Raw genomic sequence first — 15,065 nt, 5'->3', positions numbered from 1 at the left:
CACCTCCAGCCTGGGCTCCCACACCCCCACCCAATGTCCTGCACCCCCAGCCCCCCTCTTGCACCCCCAACCTGGGGTCCTGCACGCCCAGCCCAGGCTCCCGCATCCCCTGCCCAGGGTCCCCCACACACCCCTGATGCCCCGCCCCCCCAACTTGGGCCCCCGCACACCAACTTAGGCTCACGCACCCCCAGCCTGGGCTCCCACCCCCCCAACCCAATGTCCCGCCCCCCCATCCCAGCTCTTGCACCCCTAACCCAGGCTCCCGCACCTCAACTCGGGCTCCCACACCCTCAGTCCAGGCTCCTGCACCCCCAATCAGGGGTCCCGCACCCCCAGCCCAGCTCTCTCATCCCCCACCCAGGGTCCTGCACCACTAGCCTGGGGTCCCCACACCCCCAGCCTAGCTCTTAAACCCCCAACCTGGGGTCCTGCACCCGCAGTCTGGGGTTCCGCACCCCCACCCAATGTCCCACACCCCCAGCCCAGCTCTTGCACCCTCAACCCAGGGTCCCGCACCCCCAGTCTGGTATCCTGCACAGGCCCTTGCACCCCCAACCCAAGCTTCCACATCCCCTGCCCGGGGTCCTACACTCCCACCCAACGTCCCGCACCCCCAACCCAGGGTCCTGCACCCCCAGTCTGGGGTCCTTGCACCCCCAGCCCAGCTCACTCATCCTCAACCCAGGGTCCTGCCTCCCCAGCCCAGGCTCCGACATCCCCGCCCGGGGTCTCACACCCCCACCCGATGTCCCACACCCCCACCTGGGCTCCCGTACCCCCAACTCGGGGTCCTGCCCCCCAACTCGGTCTCCCACACCCCCGGCCCGGCTCCCCCAGCCCCCCCCCGAATTCCGGCCTGAGCCCTGTCCGGGCGGGGCGGCCCCGGGGGGCGGGGGGGGCCAGGGCCGGGCCTTGGGGGGCTGCGCTCCGTCGGGACACCCCCCCGCCCCCGCCGCCCCTGCCCCGTCCCGGGGGGAGGCGCCGGCCCCGAGCCGGGCCGCGGAAGGAAGCGACGGGGCGGGCGGGGGCCGGGCGCGGCGGGGGGAAGTTTCTCCGCGGGACCGCCTGGGGTGGCGGGAGGAGGCAGCCGCCGACTTCCTCCTCCTCCTCCTCCTCCTCCTCCTCCTGCTCCTGCTGTCCCGGCCCCGCGCCCGCCGCCGCCGCGCCATGCCCCGGGGTGAGTGCGGAGCCGCGTCCCGCTGCCGGCACGGGGACACCCGGCCGGGGACACCGGGAGGGGGGTGGGCGGTCCCGCTGCCGGGGGTCCTGGCCGGTACCGGGTCGGGGTCGGGCTCCTCGTCGGGGCGGCGGGAGGAGCCGCCCGCCGAGGCCAGGGCGGGGGGGCGGCACCGGGACCCGCCCGGAGCGGGGCGGGGGCTAACGGGGGTCCGGGGCTAACGGGGGTCCGCGGTAGCGGTGTGCCGGAGGTCCGGGGCTAACGGAGGTCCAGGGCTAACGGGACTCCGGGCTAACGGCGTGCCGGGGGTCCGGGGCTAACGGCGTCAGGGGTGACGGTGTGTCGGTGGTCCGGGCTAACGGGGGTCGGAGGTGCCGGGAGTTCGGTGTGCGGAGCCCCGGGCGGGAGCGGGGCCGGCAGCTGCCGGGGCAGAGTGGGGACAGAACCGGCCCGGCACGGCCCGATCCCCGCCGCGGGGCCGCTGCATCCACTGCATCCACTGCATCCACTGCATCCACTGCGCCCGCTGCCCCTGCCCATATTGCAGCGGGCACTGCCCGCACCGTCCCCCGCACTGCACACGCCGCACCGCTCGCTGCATGAACGGCTGGGGCACTGCACAGCGCGCCTGGCCCTGCACGGGCTGCACTGCACGCCAGAGGGCACTGCACCCCCTGCACTGCACCCCCTGCACTGCACCCCCTGCCCCCTGCACTGCCCACTGCACCTGCTGCACGCCGGGCACCCCGCTGCAACACCCACTGCATGCACTGCAGGGCTCTGCACCGCACCCTGCACCCACTGAAAGGTACAAACACCGCACGCTGCAGGGCACTGCACACACACACACACACACACTGCGCCCACTGCACCGCACATCGTTGCAGACACACGCTGCACCCACTGCAGCACCCGTGCACTGCACCGCACTGCAGACACCCTGCAACAGGCCCGTTACGACACGCGCTGCACGGCACATACGCACTGCGATGCTCATTGCAACACTGCGCGCGCTGCGACAGGCGCGTCACCTGCACGCGCTGTCACACGCCGCAACACAGAGCGCAACACGCTGCAACAGGCGTGCTGCAACGCGCGTTCAGCAGAGCCGGCACAGAAATGGCACTGCACACCGCGACCCTGGCACTGCCGTGCCCCTCGCACGCCGCAGCGCTCGCAGTGCCATGCTCCTCCTCGCACACCACAGCACTCGCAGTGCCGTGTGCTCACACGCTGCGGCATGCTGGGAGCTGCGGGGGTGGCAGGGGACAGCGTCAGCTCTGCGGTGTGACAGGGCTGTCCCCGGGGTGGGTGACTGGCTGTGGCGAGCACCTGTTGTTTGCCCCTCACCCCCCCCAGGGCCACCCCGGGCCCTCCCTGGGCGAGCGGATGGTGACTCTGTGCTGCAGCCCCACGACTCGCCCTTTGTGAAACCCGCTGGTGCTGGGGTCACCTCTGGAGAGGCTTCGGGGAGCCCTGTCCTGCCCTCCACTCCCCTGTCCTCCCTTCCCCTCCTGGTGTGGGGCACTGGGGGGCACTGGGGGATGCGCTTGGGGCCCTGGGGGGATGTGCTGTGCCGTTGGTCAAACACCAGCTCCCGATTCAGCTTGCGCCGCCTCTCGGTGCTGTCCCGCTGCCAGCTGGCTGCAGAGCAGGGGCACCAGTGGGTACCCGAGTGCCTGGGGGAGACGTCTCCCCCCGGGAGGGACACGCTGTAGCCGTAGATCCATGGTGGGTGCCTGAGCTGGGGTCCCGCTGGGCTCGCTCCTCTTTTTGTGGTGGAAGAAGTACCAGTGGTGGCACGCGGGGACGTCGGTCCAGGCCCCGCCACCGGGGCTGAGCTGCGGCGGGTGTTTCGGCTGGGTGGGCAGCGGGGCTGGCGCTGGGACCCTGGCGTGTGGGGTAGCCAGGAACGGGTTGTGGGTAGCCGGGAGCATCCGTGCGTGCGAGGGCATTTCTGGTGATGCTGGAGGCGGCCAAGGCCAGCACACCTCGTGGCAGCGGTGGTGCCCGCCGGCGGGTGCAGGGACGGTGTGTGCCTAGTGTGGGCTGCGAGCAGGGGTCGGGCCTCCCGCGCCCGGACCTTTCGTTCGACTGTAGCGTCGAGAGGCGCCAAACTGGCCCAGTGCTGGTGTGCTCAACGCTGTGCCTCGGCGGTGTGAGCTGCTGGCGGTGTGAGCAGCGCCGGGCTGTTTTCTCACCCCGAGGCCATGGAGAGTGGCCTGGCTGGCCCCCGTCTGTCTGTCCGTCCATCCATCCTCTCCATCCATCCATCATCCCCCCTATTCCTCCATCCATCATCCATCCCCATCCATCCCTCCATCCATCATTCCTCTGTCCATCCCAGGATCCCCCCAAGACAGACAACCAGGAGCAGCCCTGGTCGATGCCGTCCCGATCCCACCACCGGCTCGGGGAGGGGGTTTGCTGGCCAGGGCTGGCCCCGGCTCAGGGGCAGCAGCATCACCCTGGGGGGGTCTGGAGCCGGCTGCGGCCCCCGGTGCCGCTGGCTTTGGCAGCGCATCGAGCAGGAGGCGGAGGACAGGGAGCAGCCGCAGCCATGCCAAGGGGCAGAGCGGGCCCCGGCGTAGAGCTCACCCGCCCGGGAGGGAAATAAAATGAGGAAATTAGTCACAACGAGCCTGCAGCTGGAAAATGAGGAAAATCAAAATTCTTCGACTCAGCATGGAAGTTATTTTAGCCACGACGGCAGAGCCCTGGGGCAGAGCCGGGGGTACCGGTGGCAGCACACCTCGGGGAGCATCCCGTGGAGTGGGGACCCTGTCTCGGCTGCCCAGCGCCGAACCCCCACCGCAGCCGTGGCAGAAACCGCCCCGCTCCCACGGCAGAGCACTCGGCCCCACGGGGTCCCTGCTTGGTATTTATAGATTTTATTAGTTTCCTCTTTCTGCCCGCTGGGCTGGCGGCAACTCCGGGGGGGCCGCGCTGGGCTGCGGGAGCCACCGTGGCTGCTGACCCCCGTCTCGGCCCGGCCTGGTCTGTCTGTCTGGGATGGACACACGGGCTGGCCCACGGGTGCCGGCAGCAACGCGCTGGGATGCAGTTGCTGCTCCCTGCCAGCACCGCGCAGGGGGGGCTGCCTGCTGTGGGGCGCGGGTGTGGGGTGGGCTGAGTGTTGTGTGATGTGGGGGCTGTTGCACACCATGCCCCGTGCACAGTTTGTGGTGCAGGGTGGTGGGGTGTAGGGCACACGGTGTGGGGTGCAGGGCGGCTGGATGGCGTACGACGTGGGGGCTGTTGTGCACAGCTCGCCGTCTCCACGGTGTGGGGTGCAGGGTGCACGGTGTTGTGGTGTGGGGTGCAGAGTGTGTGGTGTGGGGTGCGACGTAGGGGTGCAGGTCACATGGTGTGGGGGTGCAGGGCGCATGGTGCAGGGTGCGTGGTGTGGGGTGCAGGGTGGGGGTGCAGGATGCACAGTGTGGGGTGCAGGGTGCATGGTGTGTGGTGTGGGGGTGCAGTGTGGGGGTGCCGGGCACACAGTGTGGGGTGTGGGGTGCAGGGTGGGGTGCAGGGTGCATGGTGTTTGGTGTGGGGTGCAGTGTGGGGGCACACGGTGTGTGGTGTGGGGGTGCAGGGTGTGGGGTGTGGGGTGCAGGGTGCACAGGGTGTGCTGCGGGGGTGCAGGGCGCACGGCACGGGGTGCAGCGTGGGGTGCAGGGCACACGCTGTGGGGTATGGGGTGCAGTGTGGGGTGCAGGGTGCATGCTCTGGGCCGTGGGGTGCAGCGTGGGGTGCAGGGTGCATGGCTTGGAGTGCAGTGGGGGGCGCAGGGTGCACAGCCCACGTGGCACGCTCTGCGGGGATTCGGTGGCGCCGGCTGCCGCGGGGGCTGAGGCCGGCAGCGGGAGGGGAGCCCACGGGGGCGGCTGCTCCGCTCCCCCAGCGGAAAAACCCAGTGGGGAGATGCCCGGGCTGGGAGCTGGCGAGCGGGTTTTGCTTCCCTTTTCTGCTGAAGAAAAGATGAGTCGCTTTTCCCGTCCCGGGGGGTGGTGATGGCGATGGTGGGGCCGAGGCGGGGCGGGGGGGGGGAAGAGAAGGTCGTGGGGCATCACCCGCAGCCCCACTTGCCCACCCGCACCCTCTCCCAAGCACCCCAAATCCTGTCCGAGCACCCTAGGGTGCTGGGGTGCCACGTCCCCCAGGGTGGGGAGGGTGGTCGGGGTCCGGCTGGGGTGGGGGGTGCTGAGCCCCGGGGCTGGGCACCGTGTGGACCCTGCCGTGCTCCGACTCTTCCTCCTCCGGTTCCCCTCCTGTGGGGCTGGGAAGGGGCAGGCGCCTCCGGTACCCCACGGGGTTTGTGCCCCATGGCCTGACGAGGCCGCCCGTGCCTCGGCATCCTTTGGGGGGGCAGAATGGGTTAAAGGTGCTGTGGCGTGCGGACTTCCCGGGAGAACAGAGCTGGCCTTGTGCAGGCAGCGGGCAGGGCGGGCAGGGCAGGCAGCGGGCAGGGCAGTGCAGGCAGGGCGGGCAGCATACCAAGCTCACCCCGTGTCCCCAGGCACCACAGGGCTGTCCGGGGGCTGCAGGACCCTCGGGTGCCCTGGTGTCGGGATGCTGCGGGGACCGCGGGCCACCTCCACCCCTGGCCTGGCACCGTGGGGACGCCAGCAGGCAACCCCCAGCCCCATCCAGGATGGGTTCCCCGGTTTGTCAGGGCTCTCACTGCCCCTCCTGTCGTCTTTCAGGGGGCAGGGAGGGCTGGGGGGGTCGGACCCCATATGGCTGCAGGTCAGGGGGGCACACAGCCCCCATGACACCCCTCATCCATCCCAGGCAGCCGAGGGAGTGTTGGGGCTTTCGGGATGTGGGGACGGGTGGGGAGCGGGACCTGGGATGGGGGACAGAGCCCCGGGGGCTGCAGCTGGTGGGGGGCAGCTCCGAGGGGGGCCGCAGCCGAAGCCCAAGCCCTCCTGCCACCCACATCCCCCTCGTGGCACCCAGAGCGGGGCTGGGGACCTCGTCTGCTGCGGGGGCTCTTGTCTGCACCGAGCCCCCTCCTCGGCAGCAGCTCGCCCTGTGCCTGCAGGCAGCGTGGCCGTGCCTGTGCGTCCCCTCGCCATGACACTGCCCCCGGCCCCGCACCCGGAGCCGGCAGTGCCCGCGGTGCCAGCGATGGCGAGAGCAAAAACAGCCCTGTGCGAGCACCGGGATCCTGCCATGGCCCCTCCTCGGGCAGCATCTGTGCCCACGTTTGCTGCTTGCCCGTGGCAAGCCTTCACCCTGGGGCCCTGGGTTATGGAGAAGCGCTTCCCTGTCCCTTGTCACCTCCTCCACCTCCATTCCCCATAGCAGCGATGCTTCGCATGGGCACCTCATGGGCACGAGCGTTTCCACTCGCGACCTGTCCCCTTCCTTAGCAGCCCCGCTGACTCAGCCCGGGCCTTTCCCAGGATGTGGATGGGGATGCGGACGGGGATGGGGATGGGTACAGGGATGTGCATATGGATGGACACGGGGATGGGAATGGGGATGTGGATGGAGACAGGGATGGGGATGGGTGCCCGCTGGGTGCCAGCTCACCCCGGCGTGCCCACAGCCCCCGGTTTGGTGGTGCAGGGTTTGAGCTCGGCGTGACCAGTGCACGCTGTCCCCCACTGTCGCAGGGCCGTGGCTGGTGCTCAGGGGCCACCCCGCTCCCCGAGGGATGGGGGGCTGCAGCCGGGGGGCACCACTCTGTCCCTGTGTCCCCATGCGAGCCACCCCTTGCACGCCGCTTCTGGCCACGGCGGCTCCTCCGCCGGGGCCGGCTCCTGCCCATCTGTTCTGCTGCCAACATTGTCCTTGGGTGCCGGCGGCTCTTCCCGCCCCTGTCCTTCCCCCGGGTGTTTATTTATAGCCAGCGACGGGCCCCGGCCGTGGCTCCCCCAACTGCTCTGCCCATGGGGTGTCCCTAGGACCCCACTGCTCCCTGTGCTGGGGAGGGCTCCCGGTGCCCCCGGCTCCCCCCGGCAGCCTCTCAGGGCAGCAAACTGCCCCCACAACCCCTGACCTGGCGCCTGAGGCTGCTGTGGGACCCCTCTCGCTCCCACCGCAGCTGGGTGACCCCAGCTGGCACCCGCTGCCCCAGCCTGGGGGGGTCCCCCGGTGTCACACCATCAGCCAGCGGGTCCTGGCAGCCGAGGGACACCAGCCTGAGGGGCAGCGGGGACCCTCCGCCAAAGTGCCCAGTGTGCAAATAGCTACGGGGTCTAGGGGTGCCGGTGGGGACGCTGGTCACCTTGGGGTGCCCATGGGCGCTGGGAACACTGGTGACCGGGTGGGCCACGGGGACAGCAGGAGCCTGGGGGTGCCAGGGGGCTGCGTGCCCTGTTAGGGGGGCTCACGGAGCACCTTCGGGCCCTGTGATGCCTCGGGGTGGCTGCCGCTCCGGGGTGCTGCCCCTCGTTCCCCCGGCACCCCTCCACCTCCCTGCCCTCCCCATCTATCGCACCCCCTTGCACCTCCTGGCTGAGTCCCCCCCGGTGACGTCCCTGCAGCGGGGACGCTGCACCTCCCCGGTTTCAGCTCCGCAGCCCTGCCTTCGGGTGGTCTTAAACCCCCGGCGTGTTCCCCCGGCCCGGCTGAGCCTGGTGCCGCTCGGTGCACCTCCCGTCCTGCCCCGTAGGTTCCCCAGGGACACGGCCGCTCCCCAGGGCCCCACGAGGGGGATGGTTTTGCAAAGAAAACCAAAGGCTGGGATTTAGAAATAACCTTTTGGGTGTTTTTTTTCTTCACAAAGCGAAGCCCAGTTTGGGTTTATTTCGGCCAGGGAGCGACTGGTCCCCGCTCCCAGCTCCCGGCTCCCCGGCGCCTCTGGCTTGGGAAGACAAGAGAATTTAAATCTCAGATATGAACCAAAATGGCTTTCCAGGAAAAGTCTTAATTTTGCCATCTCTTCAACCTGGCCTCATCAGAAAAGGAAAAAAACCTCTGCGGCGGTGCTGCCGGCTGCCCTGGAGGGTCTGAGGGAGAGCAAGGCCAGCGGGGGCCCGTACGCCCTGAACCTTGTGGGCGACGGGGTGAAATGGGTTGCAACCGGGTCAGACAGGGCCAAACTGGGTCAGATGGGTCCCAACCAGCACAGCCAGGTCCCCACCATGGCGTGATGGCGGGGGCTGTGTCCCCCCTGCCCCGGGAGCCCTGGGCAAAGAGACGGAGTGGCTGCGGGACAGAGGGGGCGCGGGGGCCATGGGGTGCCATGTCCCACATCCCCACTGCGTCTGCGTGGTCCCGCTGGTCCCCCGGTGGCTGGGGGCAAGCAGAGTGGCCAGGGCTGGACACCAGTATGGGGGTGTTTTGGGCGCGATGCCGGGGGAGCCGGCTGTGCCCGCTCGGTGCTGCGGGGGTGGTGGGCGAGGAGCCAGTGGCAGCACCCGCGTCCCCATGGCGCTGAATGGTGACAGTGGCACGGGGCAGGGGGGGGCAGTTACAGCCCCCCTGGAGGGTGCCCGTCCCTGGAGATGGCCCCGCGCAGCCATGGCGGGAGCTCGGTCTCCCATTGCCCCGATCCTGCTCCCACGCATCCTGCTCCTGCTCCCATTGCCCTGATCCACCTCTTTCTCCCCCTGCGTTGATCCTGCTCATCCTGCTCCCATCCCTGTCACCCTGCTCCTGTCCCTGTCACCCTGCTCCTGCTCCCGTTGCCCTGATCCACCTCCTTTTCCCCCTGCCCTGCTCCTGCTCATCCTGCTCCTGTCCCCATCACCCTGATCCTGCTCCTACTGCCCTGCTCCTGCTCTCATCACCCTGATCCATGTCCTTCTCCCATTGTCCTGCTCCTTCTCCCACTGCCCTGATTCTGCTCCCCCTGCTCCTGTCCCCATCACCCTGCTCCCGCTCCCTGCTCCCATCACCCCTGCCTCCTGCTCCCAGTCTGGATCCTGCTCCTGCTCCTGTCCCCATCACCCTGATCCTGCTCCTACTGCCCTGCTCCTGCTCTCATCACCCTGATCCATGTCCTTCTCCCATTGTCCAGCTCCTTCTCCCACTGCCCTGATTCTGCTCCCCCTGCTCCTGTCCCCATCACCCTGCTCCCGCTCCCTGCTCCCATCACCCCTGCCTCCTGCTCCCAGTCTGGATCCTGCTCCTGCTCCTGTCCCCATCAGCCTGATCCTGCTCCCACTGCCCTGCTCCTGTTCCCACTGTCTGGATCCTGCTCCCTGTCCCCATCAGCCTGCTCCTGATCCCATTGCCCTGATCCGCCTCTTTCTCCCACTGCCTGGATCCTGCTCCTGTCCCCATCTCCATCCTCCTGCTCCCACCCCTCTGGCTCTTCTCCCGCCTTCCCAGCTTCGTGCTGCTGCTCCAAGCCCCGCAGACCCCCGCGGGGGTCCTGCTGCCTGCTGCTGCCTGCACCATCGCCGAGCACCTCCCCGGCCCCGGGGCACCCCTCCGGAAATCCTCCAGGCTGCATTCGTGACCAAAGCGGGGAGAAAATCGAGGCCGAAGGCCGAGTGTTTATTTGTCACCCGCCGGGATCCCGCAGCCCCGGCGCTGCCGTGGCCAGTGGCTTCCTGCTGCGGGCGGGGGGGGGCGGGGAAGGGGGGGCTGCCTGCGATGGCCCCACTGCTCCCCAGTGCTGTGGCCCCATTCATAGGCTGAAGACCCAGGGGGATCCCTCCCCCACGCTGTGGACACACTTTAGCAGTGGGGAAACTGAGGCACGGGGCTGCGGGGTGGCTTCAGTGGCGCTGGGGCCGGGACCCCCCCGCCTCATCCTGCCTGCAGCCGGGGGTGCAGCGGGGCGGGCGGGGAGCCAGGCAGGGCGGGGGTCACGGCGCAGCCGGCCTCGCCGCGGGCAGGAAGCCGGGTGTCAGGGCGGGAAGAGGAAGAGCGACTTCCCCATCCGAGGGGGCAGGGTCCGGCCCGGTGGGGGGCTCGGGGCAGGGGGTACAGACCCTTCCGCAGGCCTGCAGCCCCGGGGGGGCTCTGGGGAAGGGTGTGCCCCCTCCCAGCCCAGGGCTCTGGGCTGATGTGGCATCCCCAGCACCTCCGCTCCCTCCCCGTGGCTGCGGCACGTGAGCCCCTGCCCTGGCCGAGATAACCCTTATGTTGTGATAAATCCTTGGGGGCAGCTGCTGCGTCGATGGCCGGATCCTGGCGGGGAAAGGGGCTGCCGGTCCCACGGGTGGGCACCCTCCAGCCCTGGCACCGTGCAGTGTCCCTGCACCACCACAGGGCTGGGCTCAGCAGCGCCCGGCAGCAGGAAGGGGAGCAGGATGCGGCCCTTGATGGCAATTGCAGAGGGAACCTGAGGAAGGCGAAGAGGGAAACGCGCACCGGGCTTGGGGATAAACACAGCTGCCGGAGCGGACGTCAGCCCTGAGGGCTGGCACCAGCCCCGCTCGGCGTGTGCAGCACCGGGCACCAGGGCTGGGGGACACGACGGCAGCCTGCACAGTCTCACAGCCCAAATCCGCTTCCACCTGCGTGCCCTGCTGCCCCTGTCCCGGACCGGGCTGGAGGCACGGCATGGCATGGCATGGCACAGCATGACGTGGCACAGGGTGCTGCAGCAGCGTGGCTATCCTGGGAGCACCGTCCCGGGGACGATGCGCAGTCCCTGTGCACGCCAGCTGTGGTGACACACGCTTTTGCCCTGGGTCAGGGGATGTGGTTGCCTGTAAGGGGGGTCTCCGGGCTGCTGCGCACTGCAGGGGCCGCGGGATGGAGGGTGAAGCAAGTATGACCTGCCCTTCTGCACCCTCCGTCCTCAGGAAGCCCGAGTGAGGGAACCACGGTGTCCCCAGCCCCGGCACGTCCCCCTCCCCTGACCCTCTCCCCTCCCTGCAGGCTGCTGAAGGGGACGCGAGGGACGCCGAGCCGCAGGGATGCAGAGCATCAAGTGCGTGGTGGTAGGCGACGGGGCGGTGGGGAAGACCTGCCTGCTGATCTGCTACACCACCAACGCCTTCCCCAAGGAGTACATCCCCACCGTCTTTGACAACTACAGCGCCCAGAACACGGTGGATGGCAGGACTATTAACTTAAACCTGTGGGACACAGCCGGCCAGGAAGAGTACGACCGCCTTCGGACGCTTTCCTACCCCCAGACCAACGTCTTCATCATCTGCTTCTCCATTGCCAGCCCGCCCTCCTACGAGAACGTCAAGCACAAGTGGTACCCGGAGGTGTGCCACCACTGCCCCAGCGTGCCCATCCTCCTCGTCGGCACCAAGAAGGATCTGAGAAACAACCCCGAGACCATGAAGCGGCTCAAGGAGCAGAACCAGGCGCCCATCACCACCCAGCAAGGCATCAGCCTCTCCAAGCAGATCCGTGCTGTCAAGTACCTGGAGTGCTCGGCGCTCAACCAGGAAGGCATCAAGGATGTCTTCACTGAGGCGGTGCGGGCCGTGCTCAACCCCGTCCCGGCCAAGCCCAAGAAGCCCTGCGTCCTCTTGTGACGGGGCTGCGGGCCACCAGCGAGAGACGATCCTGCCCCTGCCCCGGCCCCGCTGCCCCGCCAAGACACTGCCCGGCACTGCCAGAACCCCCCCCCCCACGTCCCCGTGCCTTGCTGCCCCCTCCCGGGACGGTGGGACCGGGGCCACCAGCCCGAAGCCGCCAGCTTTAATAATACAGACCTCGTTTGCACTAACTGGCTGTCCGCCTCGCGGGCAGCGGGGCTCCCCCAGCCCCGCGGGACCCCCACCCTGGCCCTGGCTGTCAGCGTTTGCTTTTGGGTGACTCCTCTCCGGTCCCAGCACAGAGCGACGCTTCCTGAGAAGGGGATGCCCGGGGTGGCCAAATGCCCCCCTCCTGCCCTGAGCCCTGCACAGGGACCTGCCACCCCTGCCCCGAGCACCCCATGGGGACCTGCCACCCCCGTCCCCTGCACCAGCGGGGCTGCAGGGGAAGGTCCTCAGCCCCTCTGTGCCAGCCCCGGCACTTGGCCATCTCCGAGCATCCCGCTGCCCCGGCGCTGGTGTGGCCCCGTCCTGCCGCGAGGTGCCGGCGGCTGCACCAGGGATCTTCTGGGGGGTGTTTGGGGTGAGCCCAGCCCCGCGCAGCATCGCCGTCTCCCTGGGGCCAGCGCCGGGGAAGTCCAGCCCTGGTGGGAGCGGAGCCAGCGCTGCCGGTGGACTCTGCCAGAGGAGCGTGGTCCTGCGCCAGCTGGTGCCGGGGCTCCGCAGGGCGGCGGGACTTGCCTTTCACCAGCCGCTCCCCGAGTTGCTTCTCCTTAAATAAAAAGAGACCTGCCCAAGCTCCCCGTCTCCTGTGCTCTCCTGCGCGTGCCCACCGTCCCCGGGCACGGGGACACCCCTGCAGCCACCCCGGGGGACACGGGTGCCCCTACCCCAAGCTGGGCAACGACCCCTCGCCCTGCCAGGGATGAGACGAGGGTGCTGGTGGCAGCTCAGGGGTCTCTGCCTGGGGGGGTCGATGGCCAGGGGAAGCCCGGGGTGCCCCTGCCATGGCCAGCCCTGACCCCCCCTGGCCACCTCACGTCCACTCGGGGCCAGTGCTGAGCTCCCTTGCTGGGGGGCTTGGGGACATTGCAAGGGATAGGAACAGGGGCATTGCAGGGGGTGGCCGTGGGACATGGTGCTGGGTGGGAATGGGGACACCGGGGATGGGGACACTGCAGGGGTGGGCACAGGGGGCTGCAGGAGTGAGGTCCCCTCCCTGCGATCCCCCCCGGCCCCCCCAGCTCTGGCTCTGCCCTGTCCTGCCCCGCTCCAGAGCTGTGGGCAGAGGCCAGAGCCCCGTGTCCCCGCGCCTGGGGTGTCCTGGGGGACCCCGGGTCCCGCTGCCAAGTGCTGATGGCGCCGCTGGCGGCAGTGAGGGCCCGGCAGCAGCCCTGGCGCTCGGCTGCGCTCGCCGCCCCCTCGCCAGCCCCCGCGGGCTGCCGGCACGTGCTGGCGGGCAGCCGGATCCGGCGAGGCCTGGCAGAGCCCCCGCCGCCGCGCACACGGGCCCCTTGTCTGCCCGCGGGGCCTTCCTGCAGGAAGGGCAGAGACCCGGCGCCCGCCACAAGCCGCCTTTGTTCCCCGCTGCCATTTCCCGGCCAGAGCCGGGGGGCCGCCGGGGGCCGGCGTGGGCGATGGTGCCTCGAGGCAGGGTGGTTCCGGCCACATCCCATTCCCATCCCCCTCCCACCGCCATGCCTTGACGCAGCCTCCTGGGGCCGGTGCAAAGCGTGGCCCCCCCCCCCCCAATCCTGGACCCCCAGTCAGGAGCCTGCAGTGTGGGGCATGGCCCCAGCTTGTCCCTGGGGGGCTTGCAGGTCTTGGCTGCACCAGATCCTGCTCCCACTGTGGGGCATCACCATGGTCATCCCTTCTCCCACCGTGGGGGACCCCCATGGCCGTGTCCTGCTCCCACTCTGGGGCATTTCTGTAGATATGTGCTGCTCCCTCTGTGGAGGATCCCCATGATCATATTCTGCTCCCACCTTGGGGGGGTTCCCATGGCTGTGTCCTGCTCCATCCGTAGGCATCTCGGCGGCCATGTCCTGCTCCCACTGTGGGGCATTTCTGTGGCCATGTCCTGCTCCCTCCGTGGGGGATCTCCATAGTCATGTCCTGCTCCATCTGTGGACATCTCTATGGCCATGTCCTGCTTCCTCCATGGGGGCTTCCATGGCCATGTCCTGCTCCCTGTGTGGGCATCTCCAAGGCCATAGCCGTGTCCTGCTCCCTCCATGGGGGCTTCCCATGGCCATGTCCTGCTCCCTGTGTGGGCATCTCCAAGGCCATAGCCATGTCCTGCTCCCTCCATGGGGGCTTCCCATGGCCATGTCCTGCTCCCTGTGTGGGCATCTCCAAGGCCATAGCCATGTCCTGCTCCCTCCATGGGGGCTTCCCATGGCCATGTCCTGCTCCCTGTGTGGGCATCTCCAAGGCCATAGCCATGTCCTGCTCCCTCCATGGGGGCTTCCCATGGCCATGTCCTGCTCCCTGTGTGGGCATCTCCAAGGCCATAGCCATGTCCTGCTCCCTCTGCACAGTCCTGGCAGGGTTGTATCCCGCTCCCACTGCAGCAGCAGGATCTGACCTTCATCCCCACTGTTGTCCCGGGGGGAATGCGTTGCTGTGGGGGGCTCCCTCCTTTGGGGCCAGGGCTGCAGGCAGGGTCACTGGCGCATGAGGGGCTGTGCCACCCCACAGATCTCCCGTGGGCCAGGGCTGACGGCAGAGCCGTGGGTGCCACAGTGTGGGGCTGCACAGGGCAGAGCTGGGGGGCTGGGATGCCCTGCGCTGTCAGGGGACCCTCACTACGCCCAGGGTGCCACCGCAGGGATGTCCCCATGCCCAGGGCAGGAGCTGCCCAGTGGTCTCCTGCCAGGGCACCAACGCAGACCCCATCCCCAGGGCTGGCAGGGTGCAGGCAGGGTGCCGGCAGGGTGCAGGCAGGGGCTGCGAGGTGCCACCCCGCTGGGGTCCGGTGGCGCAGCGCGTGCTGGGACGAGGCGGGGACCCCGGGGCAGGATGCCATGAGAGGCAGCGGGATGTGGCCCTGCCCTGGCCCTGGAGCGACGGGATGACCTCATGGCTGTTCCCCTCCCAGCTGCTCCCCGGCCCGGCTCCAATGATCTCAGGGCCCTGCCATGGCCCCTCCGCCCCAGCAGGACCCCCCAGCACGAGGTAGAGGGAAACTGGGGCTCCGGGCAGCTCCCCGGCCCCCAACTCAGCCCCAGCTCTGTGCCCCAGCCCCCAGCTGTGCCCACCCCAGCCCTCCTGGTCACAGGCACCGCTCCCCCAGGCTGTGCTGGCCACCGGCCCCGTGGCATCCACAGCCGAGTCTGTGGCCCGCGGGGCCGGGTGGGGAGCGGAGCCGCCAGCTGCGGGGTGGACTCAGCCCAGGAGCTCTGCGCCTCCAGCCTGGCTCCCCGGCCAGCTCCCGGCCTCCTCCAACCCTGATGAGCCTGCCCCAGCCTCAC

General features: G+C 69.3%; 1 protein-coding gene across 2 annotated transcripts; it reads left to right on the top strand.

Annotated features, from left to right (window-relative positions):
- Positions 1–1,020: 1,020 nt before the first annotated feature.
- RHOG (ras homolog family member G) lies at positions 1,021–12,473 on the top strand. 2 transcript variants are annotated; one of them, XM_063328433.1, is made up of 2 exons: positions 1,021–1,180; positions 10,973–12,471. In XM_063328433.1, exon 2 carries the CDS (start codon positions 11,011–11,013, stop codon positions 11,584–11,586), a length of 576 nt encoding a protein of 191 aa, XP_063184503.1. In that variant the 5' UTR covers positions 1,021–1,180; positions 10,973–11,010; the 3' UTR covers positions 11,587–12,471. The 2 variants fall into 2 exon arrangements, with proteins under 2 accessions (XP_063184503.1, XP_063184514.1); XM_063328444.1 differs by lacking the exon at positions 1,021–1,180 and adding an exon at positions 3,913–4,058 and having other exon boundaries at positions 10,973–12,473.
- Positions 12,474–15,065: the final 2,592 nt, after the last annotated feature.

This window comes from Chroicocephalus ridibundus, chromosome 1 (genome assembly GCF_963924245.1).
Source record: "Chroicocephalus ridibundus chromosome 1, bChrRid1.1, whole genome shotgun sequence".
NCBI classification, from domain to species: domain Eukaryota; kingdom Metazoa; phylum Chordata; class Aves; order Charadriiformes; family Laridae; genus Chroicocephalus; species Chroicocephalus ridibundus.
The sequence above is the reverse complement of the archived record's forward strand: the minus strand, read 5'-3'. Positions and strand labels throughout refer to the sequence as shown.

Bases quoted from the DNA above. Each gene is read 5' to 3' on its own strand.
- RHOG (XM_063328444.1), top strand. From the start codon at position 11,011: ATGCAGAGCATCAAGTGCGTGGTGGTAGGCGACGGGGCGGTGGGGAAG.